Source organism: Protomyctophum bolini (assembly GCF_963924005.1).
Source record: "Protomyctophum bolini genome assembly, chromosome: 22".
NCBI classification, from domain to species: domain Eukaryota; kingdom Metazoa; phylum Chordata; class Actinopteri; order Myctophiformes; family Myctophidae; genus Protomyctophum; species Protomyctophum bolini.
The window spans coordinates 22,118,241-22,144,800 of NC_137883.1; the positions used below are offsets into that span (position 1 = coordinate 22,118,241).

The following is a 26,560-nucleotide window of genomic DNA, read 5'->3' on the forward strand; positions in this document are numbered from 1 at the left end:
CAATATTCCCAATATTTTCATACTGAAAAGGCTTTTTTCATTCAGACAAATCAGGAGAAAATCTACCGATTTTATCGGTAGATTTTTATTTTCGACCTTTCTCTATCCTAGCAACACACTGTCGTTGGATCAGGGTCTGCCCATAAGTCCAACATCCTGTTAGTCCGACCTACGTGGCCAGTTAAAGGCTCATTCATAGTCTGGATTTTCGGTGGTGAGGTGACCACTGCTTCGGTGGTGAGGTGACCACCGGAGCTGAAATAACGTTGAGCGCCGGTGGTGAGTAAAAACAGAGAGAAGGGCTGGGGCGGTGGCGGTGGTTTGCTCTTCACCGCGGCTCGTGACGTCATGTTGTAGTCACCTCACCACCGAAAATCCAGACTATGAATAACGCTTAAGACTGAGGTTACAGGGTTAGCAACCTACGTGGCCGGTTAAGACTGAGGTTAGGGTTAGAGACCTACGTGGCCCGGTTAAGACTGAGGTTAGGTTAGGGTAAGAGTTTGGTGTTAGTAATCGGTCGGACTAACGGGAGGTTACATGTTATTACATGTTACCCGCGGGATCTAGCACCAGTACACATTGGATGTTCGCAAGATCTGCTGCCGCCCACTTGGCGACCAATTGTATCAATTATATCTTTCTAAATAAATCACATTTTACTGTAGTCCTGGGTCTTCATAACCTCTTTCGTGTTCCAGTTCATTTTCCATAGCTTAGTTTGATACTTTGATTGGCTAAGCGGAAAATTTAAACATGATGAAACACAGGTGAGCCAATGAAACAAAGCTATGGTGAGGAAAATGAACTGGAACAGGAAACAGGTGTGTACATGCCACCTTCTAAAAACCCAGGACTACAGTTATGCACAGCTAGCCTATATTCAGAGTGATCATAGGTTTCTCTCTCCCCACCTTCTGTATTTAATCCAAATCTAACAACTACCATCTTCTCTTGTGTCAAGAGATCTCTGGCACCAACCAAATCTTTTCAATCTCAAAGGCTGTGGCTTCATGGGGGGGGGGGGGGGGGGGGCTTGACATACAATTGTTTGCGAAGAACTGACGTAAACAAACACACAAGTAGTGGGGGGACATTGCGTTCCCGTCTACGTCTGTCTGTCTTGTCCACTCCCATAATGCAGTGGGATCATTTGGCCTCACTTTAGTCACCGTTGTCAACCTTCCCGGAGTGTTATAGTGAACAAAGAGCATTCACCTGCAGCTCAGCTGGTTCCATGATGAAAGGACCTTCGTAAAAAACCCAAAATGTTTGTCAACTCCTTCTAAAATCTCCCCGGTGGAACCATGCACGTCAACAAAGCGTCAGCAGCAGAGTCTTTTACACTCAAGTGCTCTCCTCCACCAGGCCTGTCTGTCACCGGCTGGCAATTTACAAAGACATAAATAATGTGATTGTGAAACTGACTGACTGGCCTGCATGGCCTCGGGGCTGAAGCTGCTTCCATGTGGTTGAGTGTAGCCTACAAATTCTTAGTATCAGACAACATCCTTTACAACAAGCATGTGTGTAAGTAGGCTAGAACTAAAACACTCTTTCAGGGAGAAACTGGCTAGAACTAAAACACTCTTTCAGGAAGAAACTGGAATCGATGGTGGAAGTAAAAAGAAGTAAAAAGCATTGAAAAATGTAAAGTTAGGTGAAAGTAAATGTAAATAAGTTAGGTGAAAGTACTGTCTAAAACTCTGCAGTCTCTGTCTGGTGGAAACCTATACGTCCTACTTGTTCATTACTTTCAGGATTCAAATTAAGAAAGTAGCCGATCTACAAGCTTAAAGCGCCCCGCTTCGCACCGCGCTTAGAGCTGGTGGATCTTCTACTTTTGAGTGACACTGTAGTATGATCAAGTAGGCCAGGGCACTAATTCACACAAAAAGTATTATGACAGCAACGATATACGTAAGCAAATGTACCTAGTTAGTTACTTTTACTTCCCACCAGTGGGACGAAGCCTATACTCCGTAGGGACAGGGTGTGAACGCCAGGCCATACAATGTATAAAAGGACAGTAAAGTTTACTACCAAGTTGCTCCAGTGAGCAGCCTGGCCATAAACGCAGACAGACACAGATTCCATTCCTGTGGAAGAGAAAAAGAACCAGAAAGAAGGGACTCCATTCTTTAGACTAGGGGAGACAACAGCCATTGTTGTTGTCATGCAAGTTGATTAGCGTGTCAATGGCATGACTTATCATCAGCTGGCCTGGCTGGGACAGCTTTTGATAAAATGGAGAGCACATAGGGAGGGAGTCTGTCCCCGTGGAGAGACCCTACACCAGTGGTTCTCAACCCTTTCAGGCTGCGGGCCGCTCAAAAATGATTATATTTGAACTGGGGGGGGGACCCCCCACGGCCCCACCCGGACAAGCACTTGGAATTGTTAGGAGTTGAGGGATAAGGGATTACACTTTGTTTGACTCGGTTCAGCAGATGCAAATTGTGAAAATAGCGCTTTGTAGATTGGCTGTTTTCAAAGTTCTCTGGGAATATTTGACAATCTGTTTTTGTTTTGCTATTTTCGTATTCATACAATGATATTTGGTATGGGTACTAGTTGAGTACATGAAGTTTCTTTCCAGCAAGTGTGCAAAGGGCAGGCAGGCCTTTTTATTAGGCTCCACAGTCCACAGCCACTGGCCAGTGATCTGTTGTTTTCCTTCCTACTACCCTCAGTCCTTATGGTCCTGCTCAAGATGATTGACCACACTTCCAAAGGGGGCTTGCTTTACTGCCATTATTATTAATAACCGCATATTATGTACCTCACATTTACTTACTCTTACTTAATAATAATGACAGTGGTTTTGACTGAAGTATTAATGCAAGATTTCGTATTGTTTTTGGCTGTGCAGACCCCCCCCCCATTTGAAAATGGGCCGAGATTTAATGATTTGTAATCATGATTAAATAGCCTATATAGCCTATAAACGGTATAGCCGATCTATAATCTCACAATGGTTTGTGAGCTTGTGCATTGGATTGGATACATATGTATATTCCAATGAACTATTTCTTTCACTGTGGTGTGCCAAAAATCATTTCGCCAATTTGATTATAATATGATGACTGCGAGAATTTTATATGAATTCCAATATAGCCTACATTTATCTAGTGCCTCTTCATGCAAACTTAATTCAACTGCAGTTTCTCAAACTACAATTATTGCATGGGATTAAACAGATTTATTTAGTTGCCACCGTCATAATCTAGGCCGAAATCCCTGATGGTGCAGATGATTCTGTTACATTAATAAACTATAATCCAGACATTGTTTCAAACTGTTACACGTTGATCTATGCCCTTTTTAAAGAGTTTCATTCTAGGCTACTTTACGGTTGACTGCATGCTGCATCCATGACAATGCCTCATACTAAATATCAATGAAACTGCATAAAATAGCAACGGCCACACACACACACACACACTGTCTTTTTAGAAGTAAAGTGCCAACGAGCAACGACTCCATGCAGGCCCATCCCCCTTGCCTTGGCTTAATACCAAATGGAGCGTAGTAGACCCCGACCTCAAAACAGGAAACCTCCTTGTCCGTCACCCCCATGGGGGGGTACATTAATTAGCATGAGACTCAACCTCCAGCCGTTGAATAATCTAATTAACAACACGCCCAAATAGTTGCCTTATCTCAATATCTTCAGGTCTGAGATGATACCACCACCATACCAACAGTCACGACTTTGGTTCTAACTTCTGGCCTCTTGCAAAAAGCCACACACACACACAGCACACACACAACGGCCCAACGGGTCAGTGCATGGGATTGGGACGGGAGTCATGTTGACTCAATGGAGCTTTTACTTTGCGAATATAAACAGCCAAGGTTTCCGAATAGACCCAAATAACAAATAATTCCAATGGTCTTTTTTGCTCTCACTTAAAACACACTTCTGCAATTTCAACATCTATAAACAGGCCAAAACGTTTCCGAAAAGACTCAATCATGTAATAGATCCTATATCATTTCAATTGTCTTTCAACTGTTAACATAGTTGATCTACCCCCCTCTCCCAGGGGTAGACTATACGCCAAATCTCTCCACCGAAAATAATATATCCTATCTGTAAACTCACAACGCGTCCCTACGCGACGCGCTGTGAGCTTGTAGATCAGCTATTTTCACGTGGTTATTACACAAGTAAAAGAGTGCGTCGCCATGCATGCAAGCTCTCCCTGCGTGCAAATGAAATATCCTAAGACTAAGTGCAGATGTAGTTTCTGGTGGTGGTGGTGAGGGACATAATAAAGCCATTTTACACACAGAAATAACGACTTCTGCAACTACAAAGCGAAGGGCATTTTGCCCTGTTTCTCTCAATAACGCCGGGCGTTACATTTGAATGCCCACTTTCAAAAGTTTTCCGTTGAGTTTGCATCTATCAGATAAAAAGTGTGTGGATGCAATCGTTGCGATGCTTACCTTGACATCGGATATTCTGAGGCCAGGAGAAGACCGCGATGAGGAGCAGAGTTTTCAGAGCCTGGTCCACTGCCATCGCTGCTCCTGCTGCTGCGTAACGGTAGAAGTTTAGTTTACTGAACAACTCCCAGCGAGCGATCCCCGGACCATGGGGTTATTATTGGTGCATTCCTGCTCTCATCTAATCCAGGGTGAGAGTTTTCGTTTGTTTTTGTTTTTTTTATCGGAGGGGAGACAAAAAACCACTTCAATCCGAGTCTCTTTATGTGCGCGATGGTGAGTGTGTGTGTGCAGTGTGCGTTGGTGCGTAATGGTAGCTGCTAGGTCCAGGCGTGTTTTCTTTCCCCGCAGTTCAGTTCACACACCAGTTGTAACTCCGCTCCTCTGTCGTTGCATGGAGGTGGGCTCTCAGGCTGCTGTTGCTGCTGCTGCCCCGAGCTTCAAAAAACTGAAAGGAAGGAGTGAATTCCTCCACGCGCACGCACGCGCGAGCGCGCACACACACGCACGGAAGAGTGCCTGTTGTGGACATGCACCATCTAGGGACAAAAGCCGTGAACGAATCAGGATGGGATAGACTGAGCCTGTCGTTCAAAAAAATCTCTCTTCCCAAAGGTCCCAATTGTTGACCAATGCATGCATGATTTGCGATTTTTGTTATTAGGAAAAAACAAACAAAAAAACATTGAAGGCAACAACAAGGCATATAATCTATTATATCCTGGTGTGATGCAAAATGTACATTGTTGGATCTCTATAGGCCTATAGAGTCATAGACTAAACATTGACTCTTACGAGTAAAATACATAAATAGGCTACACACATAAATAAATACTAGTAGTATATACAGTGTAGGTCTACTGTCAGGAAACTGGCACACGGTCGGTGTGTGTGTGTGTGTGTGTGTGTGTGTAACCTTTTCAAAAAAAGCACATCACCTCAAAGGCCCAGGCTCCAGACATCCCAAAACAAAGTGGTCAGGCTACTACTTGGCCTTACTCCCAGAACCCACCTCACACCTGCCAATTTTAATAGGCTGGAATGGATTAGGGTGTTCGACGTACAACTTGCAATGGACCTGGTCTACAAGATTCACTACACCACTAAAAAAATCATGCAGGCCTACCTGTCAAAATACTTCCTTAATGTCAGAAAAGGCCACAATCACAGTACCAGACCAGAGGAAGTTCAACAAAGCACATGACGTACCTGGCCCTTGTAGAAAAGGTAAAGTCCCCCTCCCCCCTTTCTCCCTCCATACTACACGTTTTTCCCTTTTTTACTGGCTTATCTGTGATGATTTCCCTTTTACATAGAATTCTTTCAATGTTCTGATGAATTGAAAATGGAGGACCCTGTCCCTGATGTATAGTGCCTTTTCTGGTTTTATCCTTCCTGTAGCAGTTGTAATGACCTGGACTATCGTTTTAAACTGTAGGCCTACCCATTCTACAAACCGAATAAAATATTATATATCAATCAATCATTAGATTTAGAGTCTGGTGGCTGGTTTGATTGCTGTTGGGGTGTTTGTTTTCCGGGGGAAGTTCGTCTATTTTGGGGGAGGGGGGCTGTCTCATATGCTAATATATGCTACTTGCATGCAATACATGATGGGTACAGGATTTTAATTCCCCAAAACAACATAGGCTATATTAGTCAAAATGTAGCACATTTCTCCCATATTTCATCCAACTATGTTACAAATTACAATATGTCAACATAGTAGCCTAGTGTGTTTTTGGGTGAACGAACGTTATATTTGTTTGTCCCATAGCACTTACCCCACCCCCTTAGATAGCATTTCTGTAGACTTAGATAGCATTTGACACAGACTTATAGCATGTTATGAAGACAGCACTATAATTGCTCATAGTACATATGTATAGCATAGTAGTTTATATGTATAGTTTCATTATATTGATATTCCACTGTTACTTTCTTAGCTTACACATGTTTCATGATAAATGTTTTTATGTGATGTATTCCCATGCTTTTTTTGTTCTTGCTTAATGTAAGTCGCTCTGGATTAAGAGCGTCTGCTAAATGCCTAAATTGTAAATTGTTTGTCAGTAACCGTCAGTGCGACTGGTACGTCTGTGAATGGCTATCTCCATCTCTCTGTGAACAACTCATACTTACCTGGCAGGGGAAAGACCATGATGATCATGAAGGTGGTTCACCTAGGTTGAGGCTTGGCCATTGCACTCCGGTCGAGCTGATAATACTTACGAATTCCCCAAATGTGGGAACCTCGACTGCATAATTTGTGGTAGTGGGGGACTGCGTTCGCGCTCTCCCCTGGTTAACTGTTAAAATGAACGAAAACCTAATCTGTAAATTTGTATAGGCCTACAGTCCTATGATACAGTCACATATCGTGTGAGGGAACGCTGCGCCCTCTTGTGGAGAAAAGGGCGATGCATGCGATGTTCCACACCCCCGCAGTGCCCGGTATGTCGGTCGGACGCACGGTTGTCCAGAACCACCAAAAGGCTCTAGTCAGGCTCTGCCAGTGTGCCTAATGACTCTGAGGCCAACTACTTTCAGCTGGGCCAGGCTCTGCCAGTGGGCCTAATGAGGCCAACTCCTTTCACCTGTGCAATTTCTAGCCTCTGCCTCAGCCAATTAGCCAATTAAGGCTCAACCAATCAGGCTCTGCCAGTGGGCCGAATTGATTGCCAAGCACACTTTCCACAGTCAGTTTGCCCACTTCTCACAGCCAGGTTGCACCAAGGGGCCAGCTATAGGCACTCCAATGTTGAAGCGCTGGGCCCTAGTGGTAAGAGGAAGGACTGCAGGCGGACCCGTGGATTCATGACGAGGAAACCCTGTGCAGCTGAGCTTTAACATTGAGCGCTCGGTTGCACTTCCGCATTTGACCTCCAAATTTTGGAGGTCAAATGCGGAAGTGCGCCCAAAAAGGCGGAAATAGACGGTCCCTCCGGCGGCTTCAAAACACCACTGAGCAACTTCCACTGACATGAATAGCGGAGGGGCGGAGCTTCGCGCCAGTTCAGTCTCTATCCTTTTAATACTCTATGGGTTGCACTCTTTCTTCACACACGGGCACACAGCCACAGAGATCTCCAGCTATGTGCTGTGTCAAATGCATCCAGGCTGACAACAAGCCATCGTTACTTCCGTTTGACAAAACAGCAACAATTAAAGGTTGGTAGTACACTTACATGTTAAACACATCTTCACCCAATATACTGGCGCGCGCGCACACACACTTTGAAAGCCAATGTTAGCCAATTAGCCAATTAGGATGGAATATGAAATATTGGACAGATCCGTCTTGAACACATGACCATAGAGATACTGTGTAACGATTTGTGGGATTCTGGAGAATCTGGAGGAGTATTATCAAAACGTGTTTTACAAGTCTCCTGGAACAGGCCGTTCTGGAAAATTTGGGGAAGAGGTTCATTGTTGGCATCCAGGGAGAGTGTGTGCAAAATTTGGCATCAACCGGGTTAAAGGTGGCGGAGATTAGCTGGTAACAGACGGACGGACGCACACACACACGTCCACAGACTCACACACACATAGATGGAGTGCAAAACATACTCTCTCCCCATGCCTTCGGCCTGGTGGAGACAATAAAAAACTGCCATGGCTCACTGGAGTGGACTTTTATGTTAAAACCTTTTAATACACGTTTGAAGGACCACAATAAAGACTTTAAGTGTTTGGGGAAAAAAAACAGCATGTCATGAGACCTTTAATACAATATAAGTTATACAATCTGTATGGTATAGGTAGAGTATGTATAGGTAGAGTATGTTAATACAATACAGGGGTGGTTCTAGCGTGGGGGTGGGAGACCAGTGGTAGGTGGTACTGTATACATCCAGAAGCATCACATTCTGGTCTCCTCTTGAGTTTGCTTCATGTAGTCCTGAATGACCTGGTGAAAAGGTGACCACTTTCTTATCGATGCTCTGATAGCCATTATCCATCTGTAGGCAATAAAACTATCATTAACATTCTATCTACAACCTTTAATCATTTTATATGGTATATATGTTTTTGAGTGACAAAATCCTACCAGGGAGTTATTGCCTGCTGAGTGGCAAGGGGCAACAAAGTCTTATGCACAGTGCACACCTATGCTCTGAGTGCACAAAGACGGGCACACCATCTGCACTTGCAATACGAATTTTATTTAGGCAACGTTTCGGTCAAAGACCATCTTCAGGCAAAAACTACTTTCTGGCCTTGACAGCCCATCCAAACAGTAAAGTCCTATCTGATTGTATTAAACTCATGAACATTGCAGCTGTATATGGAAAGCTTGAATTATGTTTTTCTATCTGCAAAGTTTTTGTTTCATAAAAATCCACCATAGACATGTTAGGAGCTACTTTCTGGCAATAAATTCTGTGCAGGTGATCATTTTTCATTTTCAACAACGCAACGTCCTGCTGCCTCCTGCATTATGTGCAATTTAGAAACAAGTGGTATGCAGAGCGCTTCCAAATTCCAATGCTCCATGCTGCTCAACGGGCACATACGCGCCAAGAAGCTACAACAAGACACCTAATCCAGGCGTCTCTTCCTGGTTTTTAACAGCAGGTGGATGGAAATGATACTCGCGTGTGGCTTCAACTTGCAGCTTGGCTTCAAAGTGTTTCAGTTTTTTTTTGCCGACACATCAAGTTGCAGCCGCGTGCAGTCATTTCCATCCACCAGCTGTTTAAAAACCGGAAGAGACGCCTATGGGCTAGGCGTTTCGTGCGGCTTAAGTGTGCTTACAGTACACCCAATGTTTTGCCACTCAGTCTAGATGAAGGGGGGGGGGGGGGGGGCGTGTCCAAGTGGAAAAGTAATGCATGTGCATACTCTGAGAGAGAGAGAGTATGTGAACTAGTAACTTAGTAACTAGCATCTATAAAAAAGATTGTCAACAATTAACGATTCAAAGGAATTCACTTGTACACAACCTTACCGTTTGTGATCAGTAGGATTTTCAGCACACAGGTGGAAGGTTTTGAACTCATCGGACGGAGGTTTCAACTCAATCGTGGACTTTCTGAATCCAAGTGGCGGCTCCTTTACTGAATAACCATGAAGATATATTCCTCCTGGAGATGAATGACAGTTAACTTTACTGTATCTCCATTGTAGATTCAGTGGTGCTCAACCCCAGCACTTGAGTCATATATAGAACAAATATTTGGTGGCCCCCCCTGTAGTAACTCTGAAGACCCCCTGTTGAAGACTCATGAATATATAGAGCATAAGGCATAATTAAGCAATATTAGTGTAGAAGAAATTGCAGATTGATGCGAAAGTCGGCCATACCTGCCCTGACAACAAAAAAGTATAGTCATTTTGTATTTTAAAACAATATGCCAGATGCCAGAGAGGGCCAACCTTTGCTTTTATGACATATCTGAGATCATTAGTGTTTCTGGAAGATTGAGCATGTATTCTATTGCTAGTTTGACCACTTCAAATCTTTAATCTTCATATAACTAATAACAGAAAATAGGCTATAAACAACACGTGTTGTAAGCCTATTTTCAGTACACGGCATATTTCCATAGAAGACATGTTGAATTCTATGGAATACAAATGACTTAATCACTTTAACCCGTGAATTGAATATAGCTGGGATCCAGTCCAATAGTAAAGCCCTTACTTACCTATTGCACAAGTGGAGCGAATGCCGCTGTAGAAGTAGAGACAGCCGTCTTTCAGAATGCAGTAGCGTTGCACCCACACGTCTTTGGTCTTGTCTAGTTGGTGCAGGAGTCCCAGGCAGTCGGGGTGCTTCACGGCCAGCGGGGGCAGACTGGAGTTGTGTCGGGTCACGTCCACCCACACATGGTTCTGAGCCAATCACACAGTTCGTTGAAGAGTTAGAAAAGATTAAAGAACGACTTGCCTTTCAATTTATTTTGACTTGATTTACGTGTGTAACTGTAACAACGTTTCGTTTTCTCGATGAAATTCCTCCGAACAAATCAACGAAACCTATGCACGTAATATAAGGCTTATAACAACAGCAATCATAATATTAACAGTAAAATGGCTTTCTACAATGTCCCCTCCCTATATCTCAAACAATTGGATAAGAAAAGTGAAAATGAAGACCCGCAAGGGGAAATATTAAAAAAGACGTGGCTGTTACCTGAATAATGGGATGTACAGCTTTCTGCATGGAATCCAACCACCTGCAAATTTACAATTTAGGCATTTAGCAGATGCTCATGAATCTAGAGCGACTTACAGGAACAAAAGACATGGTTGGTAAATGAATACATCAAATACATAAAGTCCTCATGAATCATACAGTACATATGCTAAGAACCTAACAGTGGAATCTCTATGTCATGCATGCAGGCAGGCACGCAGTTAGTATAGTGGACAGTAACAAAGTATATTTATTAGGCGTACTGTACTATAATACTTGAGTAGCCTATACATTTTTTACATGAATGATTAAATGGCGCTAAATCTTTTCTGAAATGTGTCGGAATCATATCCCTCACCCTGATGATTGACATTATGGTGATGTGTTGGCTAATTTCACAATTTATTTTTAAATAGTGCTTAAGTGGTTAATTCATAATGTATTTGTTGTAAGTTTGAGTCCTATAGAGCGCCGCAGTCCCCGCCTCCTTTCAGAAAAGCGAGTGGCCCAGGAAGTGGAAGCCCCATGCATTCTCCCATCGGCACTTTTAATATAATTTATTTAAAGACGGTTACGCCGCGGACAAAGCCAATTCGGATCGTGACGAATCATGACAATGAACACAATATTTTGGGACGATCAAATCATTAGAAAGAAGAAAAGAAAGTCAGGAGACAACACTATTTGTTTTATTTTTCGTCTTAAAAAGTATTTGATCGGCCCAAAATATTGTGTTCATTGTCATGATTCGTCACGATCCGAATTGGCTTTGTCCGCGCGGTAAACGTCTTTAAATAAATTATATTAAAAGTGCCGATGGGAGAATGCATGGGGCTTCCACTTCCTGGGCCACTCGCTTTTCTGAAAGGGGCGGGACTGCGGCGCTCTATAGTGGAGTGAAAAGCACAATATTTGGCTATGAATGTAGTGGCGTGAAAGCTTATATAGGCTGCTATATGCTATATTTGTCCGTGGACCCACCATCTGAAAAGTGTTTGTGCCAGGGACCCCCCAGAAGAAAATATTTGTGTTAAAAATGTTTGTTTAAAAAACGATATATACCGGTATTAAAAGATATGCATAAATCTTAAAAAGAATGCAAAAGAACAGCTGCACGGCATGAAGTGACTATGAGCTTATGAGCTTGATATCTGCTAGTTTTTAAGGTATAAAACATGGTTAAAGTGGTTATAACTACACTCAAATTATTGCTGCTCTAAACAGGTTTTCTTCAAACGGTACACTGTACCTTTTCATGTCCATTTTGGAGGTGGTACAGAAGAAATACGCTCGGCTGGCAGACAGAGGGCAGCACTTGAACACAAAAGGTTTGCCCAGGGTCACGTCTGGTCTCACATCGGCTCCTTCCATCTTCACCACCGATAAAGCATCCCGTCTTCCCTCATCCTGGAATCACATTCAATCACTTTAGAAATGTATAATACATATTCACACGTGTATGCATCTATCTATCCACCCATCCATCTATAAAAAAATGTCTCAATAGAATAGCAGCCGTTTGTGTCTGTAGTAATAACTAGGGATGGGACGATATGAAAATGTCACGATTATTGTGGCAAAAATAATTGTGATTAATAATCAAGCTTAAAACTTTAAATGCCACTTTTTTTTAACCAAATTCAATTGAACCCTGACGGGAATGTTCGCCAAAAATAGCTGATCTACAAGCTCGCGTTGCAACACGCTGTGAGCTTTGTAGATCAGCTTTTTTTTGGCGAGTTGATTTGTGTAGAGTGAAATAAGAGTGTACCAAGTGCGCTCTTTACAGGTCTGTTTTATCAAGTATAGTGTTTACTGTGTTTAAGTGGTCCTGGATTTGTAGCTCAACAAAATCTAATTCACGACTATTGTGAGCGTTTTCTTTCTTTACCCACGAGAAATGATAAGTAACGATTATCACCCCATCCTTAGTAATAATAACTCACCCGTTTGTGTGTGTAGTAATAAAGGCAGCCGTCGGTTGAGAGCAAAAACCACCTCTTCCTCCAGCCTTTGATGATCCCACAGTGGGTGCGCTTATACAGGTAGCCCCTGCATGTGGGTCTGGGGGTGTTGGGGGTGCTGGCGATGTCTGACCCAATGGTCAGAGTCAGGACGTCTGGGCCTGTTCCAAAACAGCACAACATCATAAACGTACAGATTATAGCAGGGTTTCTCAAAGTGGGTGCTGTGGCAGGGGCACGGCTCAGGGGTAGAGTAGCTGGATGGTAAACGCAAGGTTGCCAGTTACGAACCCGGGCTCCCCCAGAGTTAGTGTCGAAGTGTCCTTGAGCAAGACACTGAACCCCAAAATGCTCCTGATGTGCTGGTTGGTGCCTTGCATGGTTTCTGCCGCCATCGGTGTATGAATGTGTGTGTGAATGTAATGCACAATCTATGTAAAGCAAGGCGCTATATAAATGCACCATTTACCATTTACCACCCTAGGATGCCGTGACAAGTCCAAGGGTGGCTCAGAATACGTTGATATTTTATTTATCTATTTCACATCACAACCCAAGGCGCAGTTGGAGGGATTACATCGACTCACTGGCCTTGGAACGCCTCGAGATCCCCCAGGAGGAAGTTACTAATGTTGCTCTGGAGAGGGAAGTCTGGAGCTCTCTGGTGGAGCTGTTGCCCCCGCGACCCGACTATGAATAAACGGTTGAAGATGGATGGATGGATGGATGGATGGAATGGATGGATGGATATCAGTTTAACCACTTCTTAGACTCTAGTCTAAATAAAACAGACCTGAGTTGCACTGTACTTTACTACTTACTTACTTTACACCAAAGCTCTAACCAAAAATAGCCAACGCGTCACGTGACGCATTGTGAGTGAGCTTCCAGGTTCAAGTGGTTAAACGTCAACTTACTTTCAATTTGTTCTATAATGGAAACAGACATTCTCTAAAATATTCATTTTTTTAAAATATCCCAAGATTTTGTAACCCATTTTCTCTCTAAAATATTCCTTGTGATATACTGTATCAGTATAGGGGGGAAGATTTGCATATGTGCTGTACGTCCCGTAATATTAGCCTGGTTTAACCACTCCCCCTTGATATCACTGAGTGGTTGAACTGCAGGCTACCGTAATACGACATATGATTCTAAAAACAGTGTAATTCAAGGGGTGCCGTGAATGAAAAGGTTATTTACAGGAATTACAATTTAGCAGACGCTCTTAATTCAGAGCAATTACAGTAAGCAAAGAAAACGCGAGGTAATCTAATCAACAAGTTAACCATTTAAGCATTATTATGTTATACATCGAAAGACCTGAAAGATGATTATTCTCTTATTCTCTTCTAGGCTCCTGGTGGTTTTTCTATCTCAAGCTTTGAGAACATATGGTGTACCCTGGGATGCAGCTTTACCCCAACACCCTTTGGTACAATTAGTCACAACCAAAGGTAAATTAGTAGCCTCAATATATGATGAACTTATTTCTGTAACCAAACCACTTTTAGTCACAAACAGTTGGGAAAGGATTTTCCAGGCATTGCATTTGGTTTGGGATTGGCCTTCTGTTTGGAATATTATTTTCTCCTCATCTAAAAATACAGCTTAATAATTATAAATGTATACATACATTTTACTTTACGCCTGAGCATAGATTTAAATGTAAATTAGTCAATTCAGACTTATGTACCATCTGTTCTTGACTACTTGCATATGTTTTGGCATTGCCCATCTATCAAAAGTTTTTGGAATTGGATTAAGGAAATTGTAGCAACCATTGTTGGTAAAGCCCTCTTTCTCGTTGGTTATAACCCGAACATCGCATTAACCTTTCAGGAGGACAAACGCATAGTATTAGCTGCCTCAACTGCTGCTAAGAAAACAATTATCAAAAACTGGTTTGAACCGACTGTTAACTTGAAGAGAAATTGGCTTAATTGCTTTTCTCATATTTGTTTACTGGAGCGTTCTACTGCCAAGATGAATGGCGCCAGAGCGGACACTGTGGACAAAGCTCTTGACGCAGTTCAATTAATTATTTAATTGATAGGACGTTGTGACCAACGGTTTGCTTTTGGCTATCTGTAGCCCTTGTACTGTACATGTCTTATTTGTCTTGTCTCGTCCTTGTCTGTGTTTGTTTGTGTTTGTCTTGTACTGGTCTGTAGTGTCTGTATATGATTTGTATTTATGTTGTTTTTCTGTTTGTTGTTTTCCCCTTTTTTCTTTTTTTTCCTATTATATTTAGCTGACTTGAGTTTTTCAAGTTACAGTATATTTATGAATATCGTTTTTGTTTTTGTCTTTAACGGTTCTTTTTTTCCTCCATTCCCCCCCCCTTTTATTGTCTTTGTTTTGTTGTTTTAACTGTCCCTGTGTAAGGCCACCTATGTGCATTGGTGATTTACATGTTTGTTTTGTTAGAAAATATAAAATAAATAAAAAACGGATAATTATAATAATAATAATGAAAATAGCAGATCTACAAAATCTACAAACAATATCTACTTTACTTTATATACAGTGGTTATTAAAAAACCCACAAGCACACATCTTGAATGGAGGTCCATGGCACATATACTGTATGTTTAGATGGGGACCTGCTGACAAATTTTGGTTAGAGAACCACGGCCATTAGAGAATGATTGTTGTAATTTACAATAAAGATGTATTATAGCCTCATAGGGTCCCCAGAATAAGCAACCATTTTAAACTCAAATCTTCGCTTGCAGGAGGTCCAGGCTGGCACACAATATTGCCACTACAATACATACCTGTCTGGGCCAATTCCGCCGCCTCAGAGTGAGGCATGCTGGTTACATCTGTCCCGTTAACAGCCATCACATAGTCTCCCACTGTCAGGCCGGACTCTTCAGCAGGTCCGTCTGAAACCATGGAAAGAAAATAATTTACAAGAGCCAGTACTGATACATTTTTTTTTATAAACATTGACCAAATAGAGCCTGCCTGCTTGCTCAGGGGATAAATCGAATCTTGACCATCAGGTTGAAATTCGTTTCTATATCTATAACCAACTACCCCAACTGTATGTTATATTGTTTTATATTATATTTTATTATATTATATTTAATATATATATTTGTTTTATAAATATTAAATATTATATTGTTTTCTGTACCATACAGATTGTATAAGTTATATTGTTTTAAAATATACTACCATACATCTTGAATAAGTTATATTAACAACATACCGGTACTCTACATGCAGATTGGACGGAATTACATGTTATTCAGAAGGGGGGGGGGGAATATTCTGTTGCTGTTGGGAGGAAACCACCTAACTCCATTTTTTAGGTTTTGGATTGTTTGGATAAATCAGTGCTATTGAACACCCTTTACGTCTGTGTGTTGTTTTGAAAATATTGAACCAAAGAAAAGTAGTAAAGAGCGCTTCGGGAAAAAACTCTTAACTCCATTGGACCCTCAAACTGTCTGCTAAAGCAACTAACTCCATCACCGCTCCCCCTCTCATGGAAGTAATTGACAATATATTAATATTAATCTTGTAATGGAAAGAAAGTCTTACTTGTGTCGACCTCAGTGACCACGATTGGTTTGGAGAACTGGATTCGGAAGCCCCATGGGTAGTCCCCCATCCCTTTATTGATTCTGATGGTCCTTTCTCGATCTAAAAGAAAGAATCCACACTGTTCATTTAACTCCACTATGCCAGTGTACAGCAGGTGAAAGGGCAGATGTATAAAACAGTAGTGAGACCAGCCATGCTGTACGGCTTGGAAACGATATAGCACTGAAGAAAAGACAGGAAGCTCAGCTGGAGGTGACTACGTCCTACGGGGGAAACTCCCCCTGCCAGGTGACAAGAAGTGGCCTGCTCACTCCTCATGCATTGAAGGAAGCATGAGCTCAGTTCGGGGCTCTCCCCACACTGGCAGAGGGAGAGTATCACCCAGGACCACAGTGTAGGCAATTTGGTGAAAAATGGGTTACAGAATTGTGTCAAAAAAGAAAATAAGATAATAATAATAATAATAATAATAATAATAATAATAATAATAATAATAATAATAATAATAATAAAAATGTGGGAGGCAACAGTCTGGCTCGCAAGACTATACTTACTTGACACTTGGTGCGGTCTGGTGGCGGCAAGGCCGCTGGGCGGACTGGTGTCTGAACCGGCCTCGTCTCCTCTGAAAAGCCAGGCAGCCGAGTGGAACGTCTCCGTGTAGAACCCTCTGTCTTCAAGGTGCTGCACTGTCAGGTCCACCGGGGGCGTTTCTTCTGACACTGCACAAAATAAGAAAACAAAATTGCTTCAGAAATGAGCCCAACATTCTATACAGGGCATAGCAGTGGCGGGCGGCCATTTTCTGGTTCCATCGATCCATTCCAGACCCCATTCATTTTTCCCTGGTGAATCATGACCATAAAACATTTGAGTCTGCAGCTGCTTTTAAACTTGTGTTGTATCACACGATACGGGAACGTTTTGTTTTGTTTTAGCATTGATGTGAAAATGTATGTGAAAATGAAATTGTACTATGACACTGCAAATGAGGGCAACCTCAATGTCTTTCAAGAATACATAAAGGCTTGAAAGAATCCTCTGTGATCTTGTGTCTGCTGGATGTTGTGGGATTGCTGATAATGTGCTCTTTACTCTTATCACCAAATACATTTGTGCATGCATTAAACTTTACCCGAGTCTTCTGTCACAATGTCGCTGGTGTTAGAAGCTGCTCCGGCAGAGCTCCACGCCCTGCTCTCCTTGAAGAACTTGCGTCTCTTGGCCCAGTGGTCAGTAGAACCACTGTTCTGCTCTTTATGAGGAGAAGATCTCAGGCACTTGTTCACCCAGAAGGAAGATGCTAAAAAATATCACGTGACATCATCAGGGATGGAGATCACAATATTAAGTCAATGAATGCCCATATATGGAGATCCCTGATGTCATCAATATTGGCCAGCAACTCTACATCTGACCTCAAACCCTTAAATCTCCATATATGGAGCTGAACTGTTCTGACATTCCATATGTTGATCCTTCCCCATCCATACTTCCTCTTCGATGTCTCCCTTTTGACTGATACCTGTCCATTTAAACTCTAGACGGGCGTGCCCCAAAGTTATTAGTGCAGCCGCGCCTGGCAGCTGGCCCAAAACAGACACAAAAATGAAGGCCTACCTGGGCCCTCATCAAACCCTGTATACTCAATACACTGCCCCCACTGCCGTTCTCATCAGGCCAGAGAATTAAGGCCTGGCCCTAACTGGGCTCTCATCAAACCCTGTATACTATTACTAAATACACTCCCCCCACTGCCACACTTAGATCTCCATATGGAGCTGACCTGTTCTGACATTCCATATGTTGATCTGACCACAGCAAACCCTGTACACTCAAGACACTCTCCATATATGGCCAGTACAGAATTCATTCCATATGTTGATCTGACCCCCCATGCCAAAGCGCCAGCGCTCGCCTGCAGCAGTCTGCTGTCACCCAGGTGGATGCGTGCCTGGCGTCTTACTGGTTAGTAGTCACATAAAAGCTACTTTTGGTGCTTTTTTACACGCTGTAGTATGATATGCACTCACATTTAGATGCATCCTGTTTTTCCGTCTCCTCAGCTGTACAGAGTTGCACTTCCCTGTGGGACTGGGTCTCTTCCCTGTGGGACTGGGTCTCTTCCCTGTGGGACTGGGTCTCTTCCCTGTGGGACTGGGTCTCTTCCCTGTGAGACTGGGTCTCTTGGTGCCCTGGGCTGCTGGCAAGATGTAGAACAGCAGCCACCGAGGAGCCGTTTGTTCCTTCGCTGCCATTTCTTCTTCCATTAACCAGCCGTTGGTCATTAGGTTCTTCAGTAACCTGTGAGATCGCAGGGCTGGAGATGCTTTCTCTCACAGTGAGATGCTTTCTCATGTGATCATCATCCTCTGTGATGTCATTTGTGCTTAGTGAATCTTCCTCCGTCATGTTGTCCCATAACACGGTGGGTTCTCCTGAACCTAAACTCTGACTGTCCAGTTGACGTCTTCTTTCCAGGGAACGGTCAGCTGACAATTCGACGGCCGCCTGCGCTCCCGGAGGACTTTGGTTCGAAGCGGCAACTGCTGAGCCACTGCCTTCTTCGGGCATGCGTTCTTCGGAGCCGCAGCGAGATGGAGGGATGACCTGTATGAGTAGGTTTCCTTTAGAGAGTTTGTCGGCTTTAGATGCTGCTACCTCGCCATTGTCTTCGTCGATTCCACTTTCCAGCACCTGCTGCTCACTGCCGCCATGATCTCCTCGATCCGTGATGTCCTCAATATTCTCAGTCCTCAAGTTGTATTTTGCGGGATGAAATCTCTTTTCTTGAGCATAGACTGTGGAAACATCCTCGGCTTTTGGCTCAAAATTTGCATCATTGAAGGGACTGATCTCATTGTGGTCATTTTGAATCTCTGAACTAAGCCGGCGACTACCACCAGTTTGACAAGACTTTTGCCATCCTGTACCAAATAAAGAAAACATGTCATCCCGCATTATTAAGGAAGACAGGCTACTTACAGAGAAAGATATCCTATAAGGTCGACCCTCTAGCGTTGACTTCGGGCATTCGGAGAGTCCGGGGAAAGTTTGTCGCCTTTTTAACGGCACAGAACACATTCTACGTTCCACAGTAGCAATGCTATTGCTTCGCATCCACGCCTTCATCTCGTGATTGTTGATGAAGTCATTGGTAAAGCTGACAAAACTGCCAATGGAGGATGAGTGTCTAACGAGCATTGGCTCCAAATTGTCAGATATGCATAACTGATCGAAGCAAGGTGCTATATCAAGATGCTGTCCTTCATCCAGTGAACAGGTATCCTTCTTCCTAATGTTGAGTGTCCCTTCCTGTTTGCCTGTACAAAGACTGGCAGCAATATTTAAAGAGGCTATGTTTTGCGTAAAGTCATCTATAGGGTCATACTTGCTATCAGTAAACTGATGCAGTGGAGGAATGGCCCAGAATTGATCACAGCTTAAACTCTTGTATAAAAACTGTCTTTTTCTTTGAGGCCTTATATACGAGAGTGGGGGCAGTGTTGATTCTGGGTCGTTAGTGCAACAGCTTTTGCGACAAATGGACGTGTCACCAAATGGGGATGGAACAACTCTCCTGGTGTCTTCCTGTGCATCATGTTGTTGGCATTCCTCACTGAAGCTAAACGTATAACTGATGGTGCTTTCATTCTGGCTTTTACTGATGACGTTTCGCTCAAAAGAGATATTTGGTGCGCACTCGCTATCACATTTGCTCTGTAGACAAGGTTCCGTACCATCAGTCTTTCGATTCAGGAGAACAAATTTAGCCTCAACGCCCGATGTATCAACTTCTAGAGTTTCCTGAATTTCAAACTTCACACTTGATCCAATGCACTCAATTTTCCGTTTGTTAGTGACTGTCGATGGTGAACTGGAGGAATGATCCGTTTGCTGCAATGTGCCGTTCGAAGATGACCTTTGTAGGTTTTCAACGGACACCGTTGTTGTGATCTTAATCGTCCTTACTTTGGCCTCTGGCTTTGTGAGGTCAGGAGGATTCACATTGTTTTCAGACGTATCCAGGTGGTGGTGGTGTTTGTTTTCCTTGCTTGGTGGTTTGTCACATATGTTGTCCTCTTCGTCTGATTCTGGTAGTTTGTCACATTTGTTGTCCTCGTCGCCTGATTCGGATGTGAAGTTCTCCTTCGTGAAGGAGTCCGTTTCACCCTTTTCAACTACATCATCTTTGTAACTCACACTGTTGCTTTTGCTGTTCTTTTGAAAGGCCAGTGGGGAAGTTCCCCCTGCAAAAAGAAAGCAAATGAAAAGCATGGTTAGGCTGATTGATCATAATTATTATAAAGAAATGTAAAAATGATAGACATATTTTTTTGTTTTACTAAATTGTTAATTTGGTTTGATTTTACTCAATAAAAACAGTCTGAAGAGTATTTAAATGTATGTGATGCTATTGCACAGTTCAACAATAACTTGCAATTTCTTAACACAACACACTGCTTCATTTCCAAACATACCTCCCAACTCATCAATGGAATCTATATTTCTACCTGACCCATTGCTCAAAGGAGGTATTTCTATTATTTATAATTCTCTCTCATGTTTAGATAATAATGCCCCCTTGGAGTATTTAAAAACTGCTTGGGAAAACGACTAAGGAATATCTATCACTGACGAGCAATGGTCTACATCTCAAAAGTTTGTGCACTCTTCTTCAGTATGTGCCAGGCACGGTCTTATACAGTTTAAAATATTACACAGGTTACATTTGTCAAAGGAAAAACTCAACAGAATGTATCCAAATGTGAATCTAGCCTGCAACAGATGTGGCCAGTCGCCGGCCACTCTAGCTCATATGTTCTGGCATTGAACTAAACTAAGATCATATTGGCAAAGTATATACATTATATTAAATATTTAAATCACTGTCAGACATTGTTGGAAGACTTTTTGTCCCGGATCCACTGACAGCAATTATGGGAGTCACGGGGCCCGGGGTCAAACTGTCTACTTTCCAATATAACATGGTAAAATATGTGACTCTACTGGCTCGCAGATTGATACTGTTGAATTGGAAACAAGCACAGGTTCCGACTCACACTTCACTTATGAGAGATGTTATGCACTACTTACAATTGGAAAAGATTAAGTTTGAATTGAGAGGGAGTGAAGATAGATTCTACCAGACATGGCAACCCTTCATTGAATATTTCAATAGGTGCATGCTAACCCCTCCTACACAATAGATAGCGCAATAGAAAATTGGAAAGAAAGAAAAGGAAAAAAAGGAACGGAGTGTTTTTTCTTTATTTAATTTTTTCTTATTTAAAAAAGAATGTCTGTAATTCACTTAATTTACAACATGTTGGAAGTTTGAGAGCAAGAGTGTCTGTCCTGTTTTGTTTGTCTGTTCACACTTGTCATTGTTTAACTGTTGTTTTGTTTTTTCATGTTTATCACACTTATATGTCTTTTTTATTATGTATTGTATGTGGAACATTTACATTGCCTGTTATTTTTTTCATTTTATTTAACTGAATTACTTATTATCATTGTCGATTAAAAAAAAGCCTAATAAAAACAGTATTTAGAACAAAATTAAATTAAATGTTGCGTTGCTTCATCCCTATGGCACAAAACATTTTCAGCTGGGGGTTCGTAGCCAAATACATATCAACGTGGAGGTCCTTGAGAAGCCGTGTGCTAAGTAGGCTATGAGATGAACTTCCCCCGTGCACATGTCCAAGGTGTTAAAGTCTCTCACATACGTTTACTGCCGCCGGAGCTCTTCCGTCTGCTGTTCCTCCTCCGCCCACGCCTGCTCATTATCCACAGTGACCCGCCAGCCTTCCACCAACTGGACAGCAAAACAAAACAAATTATCACTACGTGTTGGTTTGGTGATTCAAAGCATAAGGATAACACAAAGAGTTTGTGTTATCCTTTTAGCCTTGATGTCTGACTAATAAGTATTCAAGCATCTAAACCGGTAAAGAGGTACGGCAGAAAGCTCGGTGACATGAGGTAGCATTTTCCATGACCTACTACTGTAATGTGCTTACACTCATCGGTCAAAAATAATGTATTTATCTATGCAGGCGTTCCTGGATGAACCATTGATCAGATTATTGAATCAGTCTGGCAGCTCAAAGTCTAATGGATCAGTCAATAGATCTGTAAATAAACAACAACACAATCTAAGCTCTATAAAAGCTCTATATCAGAGGTACCCAAAATGTAGATCATGATCTACCAGTAGATCACAAAGGCAGATGTAGATCACATGACATTCCCCTAAAAATATATAATTTAAATATATTACAAAAAAACTATTTTTGGCATCTGCCAATTAAGTTGACTTGATTGACATCAAAAGGGGCCTGTCAGCTCAAACCCACAATGCAATACTGTCTTTTCAAGAGTGTTTCGCACAAACCTCAGTAGTAAGTTACAAAGTTATATTTTCTCCCCTCTATTTCCCATTCCAAGTGCATTTGTATTATATGCACCACCATCACCGCTATTCCAAAGCCCCCACAGATTTGATTGATACTATTTTCAGCAATGGGTAGATCTTGTTGAGCCGGTCATTTTGAAAGTAGTGCTCAAGTCAAAAACATTTGGTCAGCCCTGCTCTATACTGTATAGTGAAAAGAAAAAGTATGGCACTTCAAATAAAATATTTGTGTGTGCCACATTTCAGCCAATCAAGATAGTACTGATTTATCAGCATTGATTTGATACAGTTCCAGTTCCAATTTGGTTATTTGTGTTAAAGCACCAATTGCACGTGTTAATTCTGTATCCTGTAGGAGTCTCACTCCTGTTTGGATAACATTGGCATCCCGACCTGAAAATGCATTTTCTTGTTTACTACAGAGATAGAGAGACAGGGAACCCCTGTTACTGAACAAACACTCAATGACTGATTTCAGAGAGCTAGAATATAGGGCCACAATATAGAGCCACTTATTCTATAAAAAAAACCATATCACTTAATGCACCTTCTAACATGTACAGAATATGCATTTGGCAACAAGTTATAAAATCTAAACTTTGGGTTTCATGAGCATGGTAGAATGTCAAAGTCTAGACTCTAGATAATAGCCTATATGCCTTTGCAGAGAAATGATAAACACATTATATATCACTTAAATGTGTCTGCTTACCAGATGTCTTCAGTATCAGAAATTCAAACGCTGGTGGATGGTGAACTGCAGCGCTCGAGACAACCCCACATTGTGGCTTATAGTGTCTATTCTCATCCTAAAGCAGCTTAACACGTCTAATCTCGTGAACTTGTGAGATCAGTGTGAAGCCTGTTACCTTGGTAGGGAGTAGGACACACTGCTGCCAGTGGCAAACTGCATGGAGTCCATTAGATCCGTGCTTCTCAAACATTCCATGCAGGCCGTGCGTGACCCCCCCCCCCAAAATAATCACATTTGAACTGGGGACAGATCAGAATATGTACGACACTGATTTACGCTAATGTGGCATATTGGGAGTCCACTAAAATCAAGACATGGCTGTTCTCAAACGTTGTATTTTCAATGACCCCTATAGGCCTAACTCTGATGGAACCAAATGGACCCCTATGGTCCATTTGTCCACCACAAGCCACTGAAGCCAGCATGGCGATGACCGCTGTTCTATAGGAACTTCTTACAGTATATACTAGACCATATTGGTCCAAACCGGAAAGCAATCGCTCGATTAATCGTTGAAATAAACATGCTCTGGAAATGCCAGGCCAACCCATGTCATGCGTGGGCGGCCTTTCACCTGAAAATGTACTTTCTGTAACTTCTGTGTAAGAGCTGGAGAGACAGTAATAGCCTCGTAATAGTCAAAATCTGCAAAGTAAGTTGTAACTAAACTTTTAAAATTCTAAAGGCTCATACATACATACATTGTAACCACCGAAAATCCAGAATATGTATGAGCCTTTATAGCAGAGTAAAACTACAATATTTGCCTCTGAGATCTGATCATGTAGTGGAGTAGAATTATCTGTCTGGTTAGTTTGTTTGTTTTGACCAACAACAAGCTCAACTATTCTAAACCAACAAGCTCAACTCCTCCCCCAGGTGGACTGTGGTGGTCATTGCTATCTGTGGTGGCAAACCCATCTGTTAATTTTATTTAGATTTCTATTTACATTTTTCTCCCACATAGCCTACCAGTGTAAACTAATATTAATCTTGTTGGGCCACTGCCCACAATAACCAAAATACACTCGAATAATGTAAAAATCTGCATTATAAATGTTTTATTCAACAAATAGGTTTAGATTGAATAAGCCTTGTTATTTTTTCCTACAGTCATTAATGACTAGATTACATTAAATAAAGATGTGCTTGTTGTATCAATGGAAAAGAAAAGCAGAACTCAAATAATAACAGTTATATAAAAATACTTAACTTATAGTTGGAAGTTGAAGTAAGTCTTATTTTTGCTAGCTTAGATTTGCCAAATAACAGTGGCCAGTCCGACCACCCAGACCACGATATGTCAACATTCTGCAGTTTTGGAGCTCTTAAAAGCCGTGAAATAGCCTACTGTACGTACATAACGCTGTCGCTGCATAACGGCTACTCGGTGCAGTGATAGCTGGTATGGTTTTATCATGACCAATGTTATGCTAATCACCCACAAGTTGCAAAAGTTACATAACTAAATAGCAATAGGCAAACCAGGTATGGAACAGACTGCAAGCTGCTGTACAGACTGTACATTGGATGGAGATGAATCACTATGGCATTTTCGTCTGGACCATGGTGGGAGGGGTCAGACCATTTGTAAAAACAAAAATGAAATATTTTTATATTTCTCTTAATATCGTAACACACTGGACAAATGAAGGATGTCTTCACATAAAATGACTTAATTCAACTGCCTGATGTTTAGTCATAAGACCATGCGCGTTTCACAGCACAACATCCCAAGACAACAGGGCCTGTCACAATGCTTACTTGTTGAAACATGTCAAAATACATGAAATAGACTCTGGTATTGGCCTACTCATCGGCACAAATGCTTCAAAGGTATTGGAATGATTAATTACCAAGAATAAAAAACATTTGTCACCAGTATTATAGTTATTTTGCTTGCATGATGCCTGCTTACTGACACTAACATAATTATCTCCTTGTCTTTGGCACCATTTTTCTGCTACTCACGGTTGAAGGCTATAGCTTTCTTGGCAAGGTGGCCGGCGTCGCTGGACCTGACGGTGGTCCATGGTGGGTGGAGATGGGTGCACTTTGTCACCTTTTTTCACCCCGGAGCTGTTTGCATGCCTGTAGGTTAGGATCAGCTATTATTATTAATAGTCAATCATAATTCAATCTGACAGATGCCTCACGTATGACTACAGAGATAATGGTGCACCAATTCGGGTGAGGGTTTGGACCAAATCTTTTTGTTGAGGCAAAATGAGTGTGCGTGCAAAGTTTCACGCAGATCGGTCCCAAAGGTGCCAGATATTAGCTGCTCACAGACACACATGATGGACAGGGGCAAAAACATCGTTTCTGGCCTTCAGCCGTATGGCCTGGCGGAGACAATAACCAACAACAACAAAAATGAATAATCAACATAACCCTCATCATCATATTCAGTCGCACTTCTGACATTAATGTTATGTAGGCTACAGATGGGGGCTTCAGGTGAAGCCAATAAATAGTATTTTTGTATAAGGAGCACTTTTTACCTTTTGTCTTCTACCCCGGATTTGAATCGGGTTTCATGCTCAAGGGCTGCAGCTTTTACCATTGAACTAATTTAATTGAATCTTGACCATAGTCAAAATTCGTGTCAGATCCTGTGTCTAGGTGAGACATGACCTTTGACACAATCTAAATGTCTCAATAGAAGAGCAGGGACACAAAACACATTATTATACTGTATTAACGTGCACTACCATACAGATATGACATTCAAATGTATATAAAAAGGTTACACAGTGAGGCTTTAAATCAACAACGTGCTTCACCAAATGAAATGATAGCCAACATCCATGATATCCAGAGACGTTCTGAAGCATCATTAGGGGTGACTTTCAGGAATCAATGTGATTGTCATTTTGGTTGATGATGATTGGACTGCCTGTCTGAAAATAACTCCCTTAATGTCCAATCATTTCATATACCATGGTCTCAAAATAACTATACAGAATTTATATCTTTACAGAAATATTTACTTCGTTTTTTTACATCGTCTATACACAAAATGTACTCAAGTTAAATAGATAGATTACAGTGCCAATAATATTGTCCTACAGAAATACTACTGTTCAGAAAAGATCTGAAGTGCAATAAATGGGAAATCTATTTACCACACTTAATAGATTTCCCAATAAATGGGAAATCTATTTCCCATTTATAGCCGTTATATTATTTATATTCATGCTGTATTATATGTGGGTGAGATTTCTTCCATTCTTTGAGAAAATATCCTCAATTAAACAATG

General features: G+C 41.8%; 3 protein-coding genes across 4 annotated transcripts in view; all 3 read right to left on the minus strand.

Moving 5' to 3' along the window:
* ror2 (receptor tyrosine kinase-like orphan receptor 2) overlaps positions 1–4,831 on the minus strand; it is a 36,497-nt gene extending 31,666 nt beyond the window's left edge. For both annotated transcript variants that reach the window (XR_013963467.1, XM_080756312.1), the window contains exon 1: positions 4,456–4,831. Coding sequence is in view for 1 of the 2 variants with exons in the window: in XM_080756312.1 (XP_080612438.1) it covers positions 4,456–4,531 (76 nt within the window). In the remaining variant the exon portion in view is untranslated. The remainder of the gene's footprint in view (positions 1–4,455) is intronic.
* A 3,328-nt stretch (positions 4,832–8,159) lies between these two features.
* pdzph1 (PDZ and pleckstrin homology domains 1) lies at positions 8,160–25,342 on the minus strand. Its single transcript, XM_080756346.1, has 13 exons — positions 25,269–25,342; positions 21,855–21,943; positions 18,156–20,372; positions 17,258–17,425; positions 16,677–16,844; positions 16,120–16,221; positions 15,345–15,455; positions 12,547–12,725; positions 11,850–12,007; positions 10,598–10,640; positions 10,110–10,296; positions 9,410–9,545; positions 8,160–8,420 (listed from the first exon to the last, which is right to left on the minus strand). Exons 1-13 carry the CDS (start codon positions 25,328–25,330, stop codon positions 8,321–8,323), a joined length of 3,720 nt encoding a protein of 1,239 aa, XP_080612472.1. The 5' UTR covers positions 25,331–25,342; the 3' UTR covers positions 8,160–8,320.
* sh3bp2 (SH3-domain binding protein 2) overlaps positions 25,343–26,560 on the minus strand; it is a 32,732-nt gene continuing 31,514 nt past the window's right edge. Inside the window, exon 15 of the transcript XR_013963469.1 lies at positions 25,343–25,388. The gene's annotated coding sequence lies outside the window, so the exon portion shown is untranslated. The remainder of the gene's footprint in view (positions 25,389–26,560) is intronic.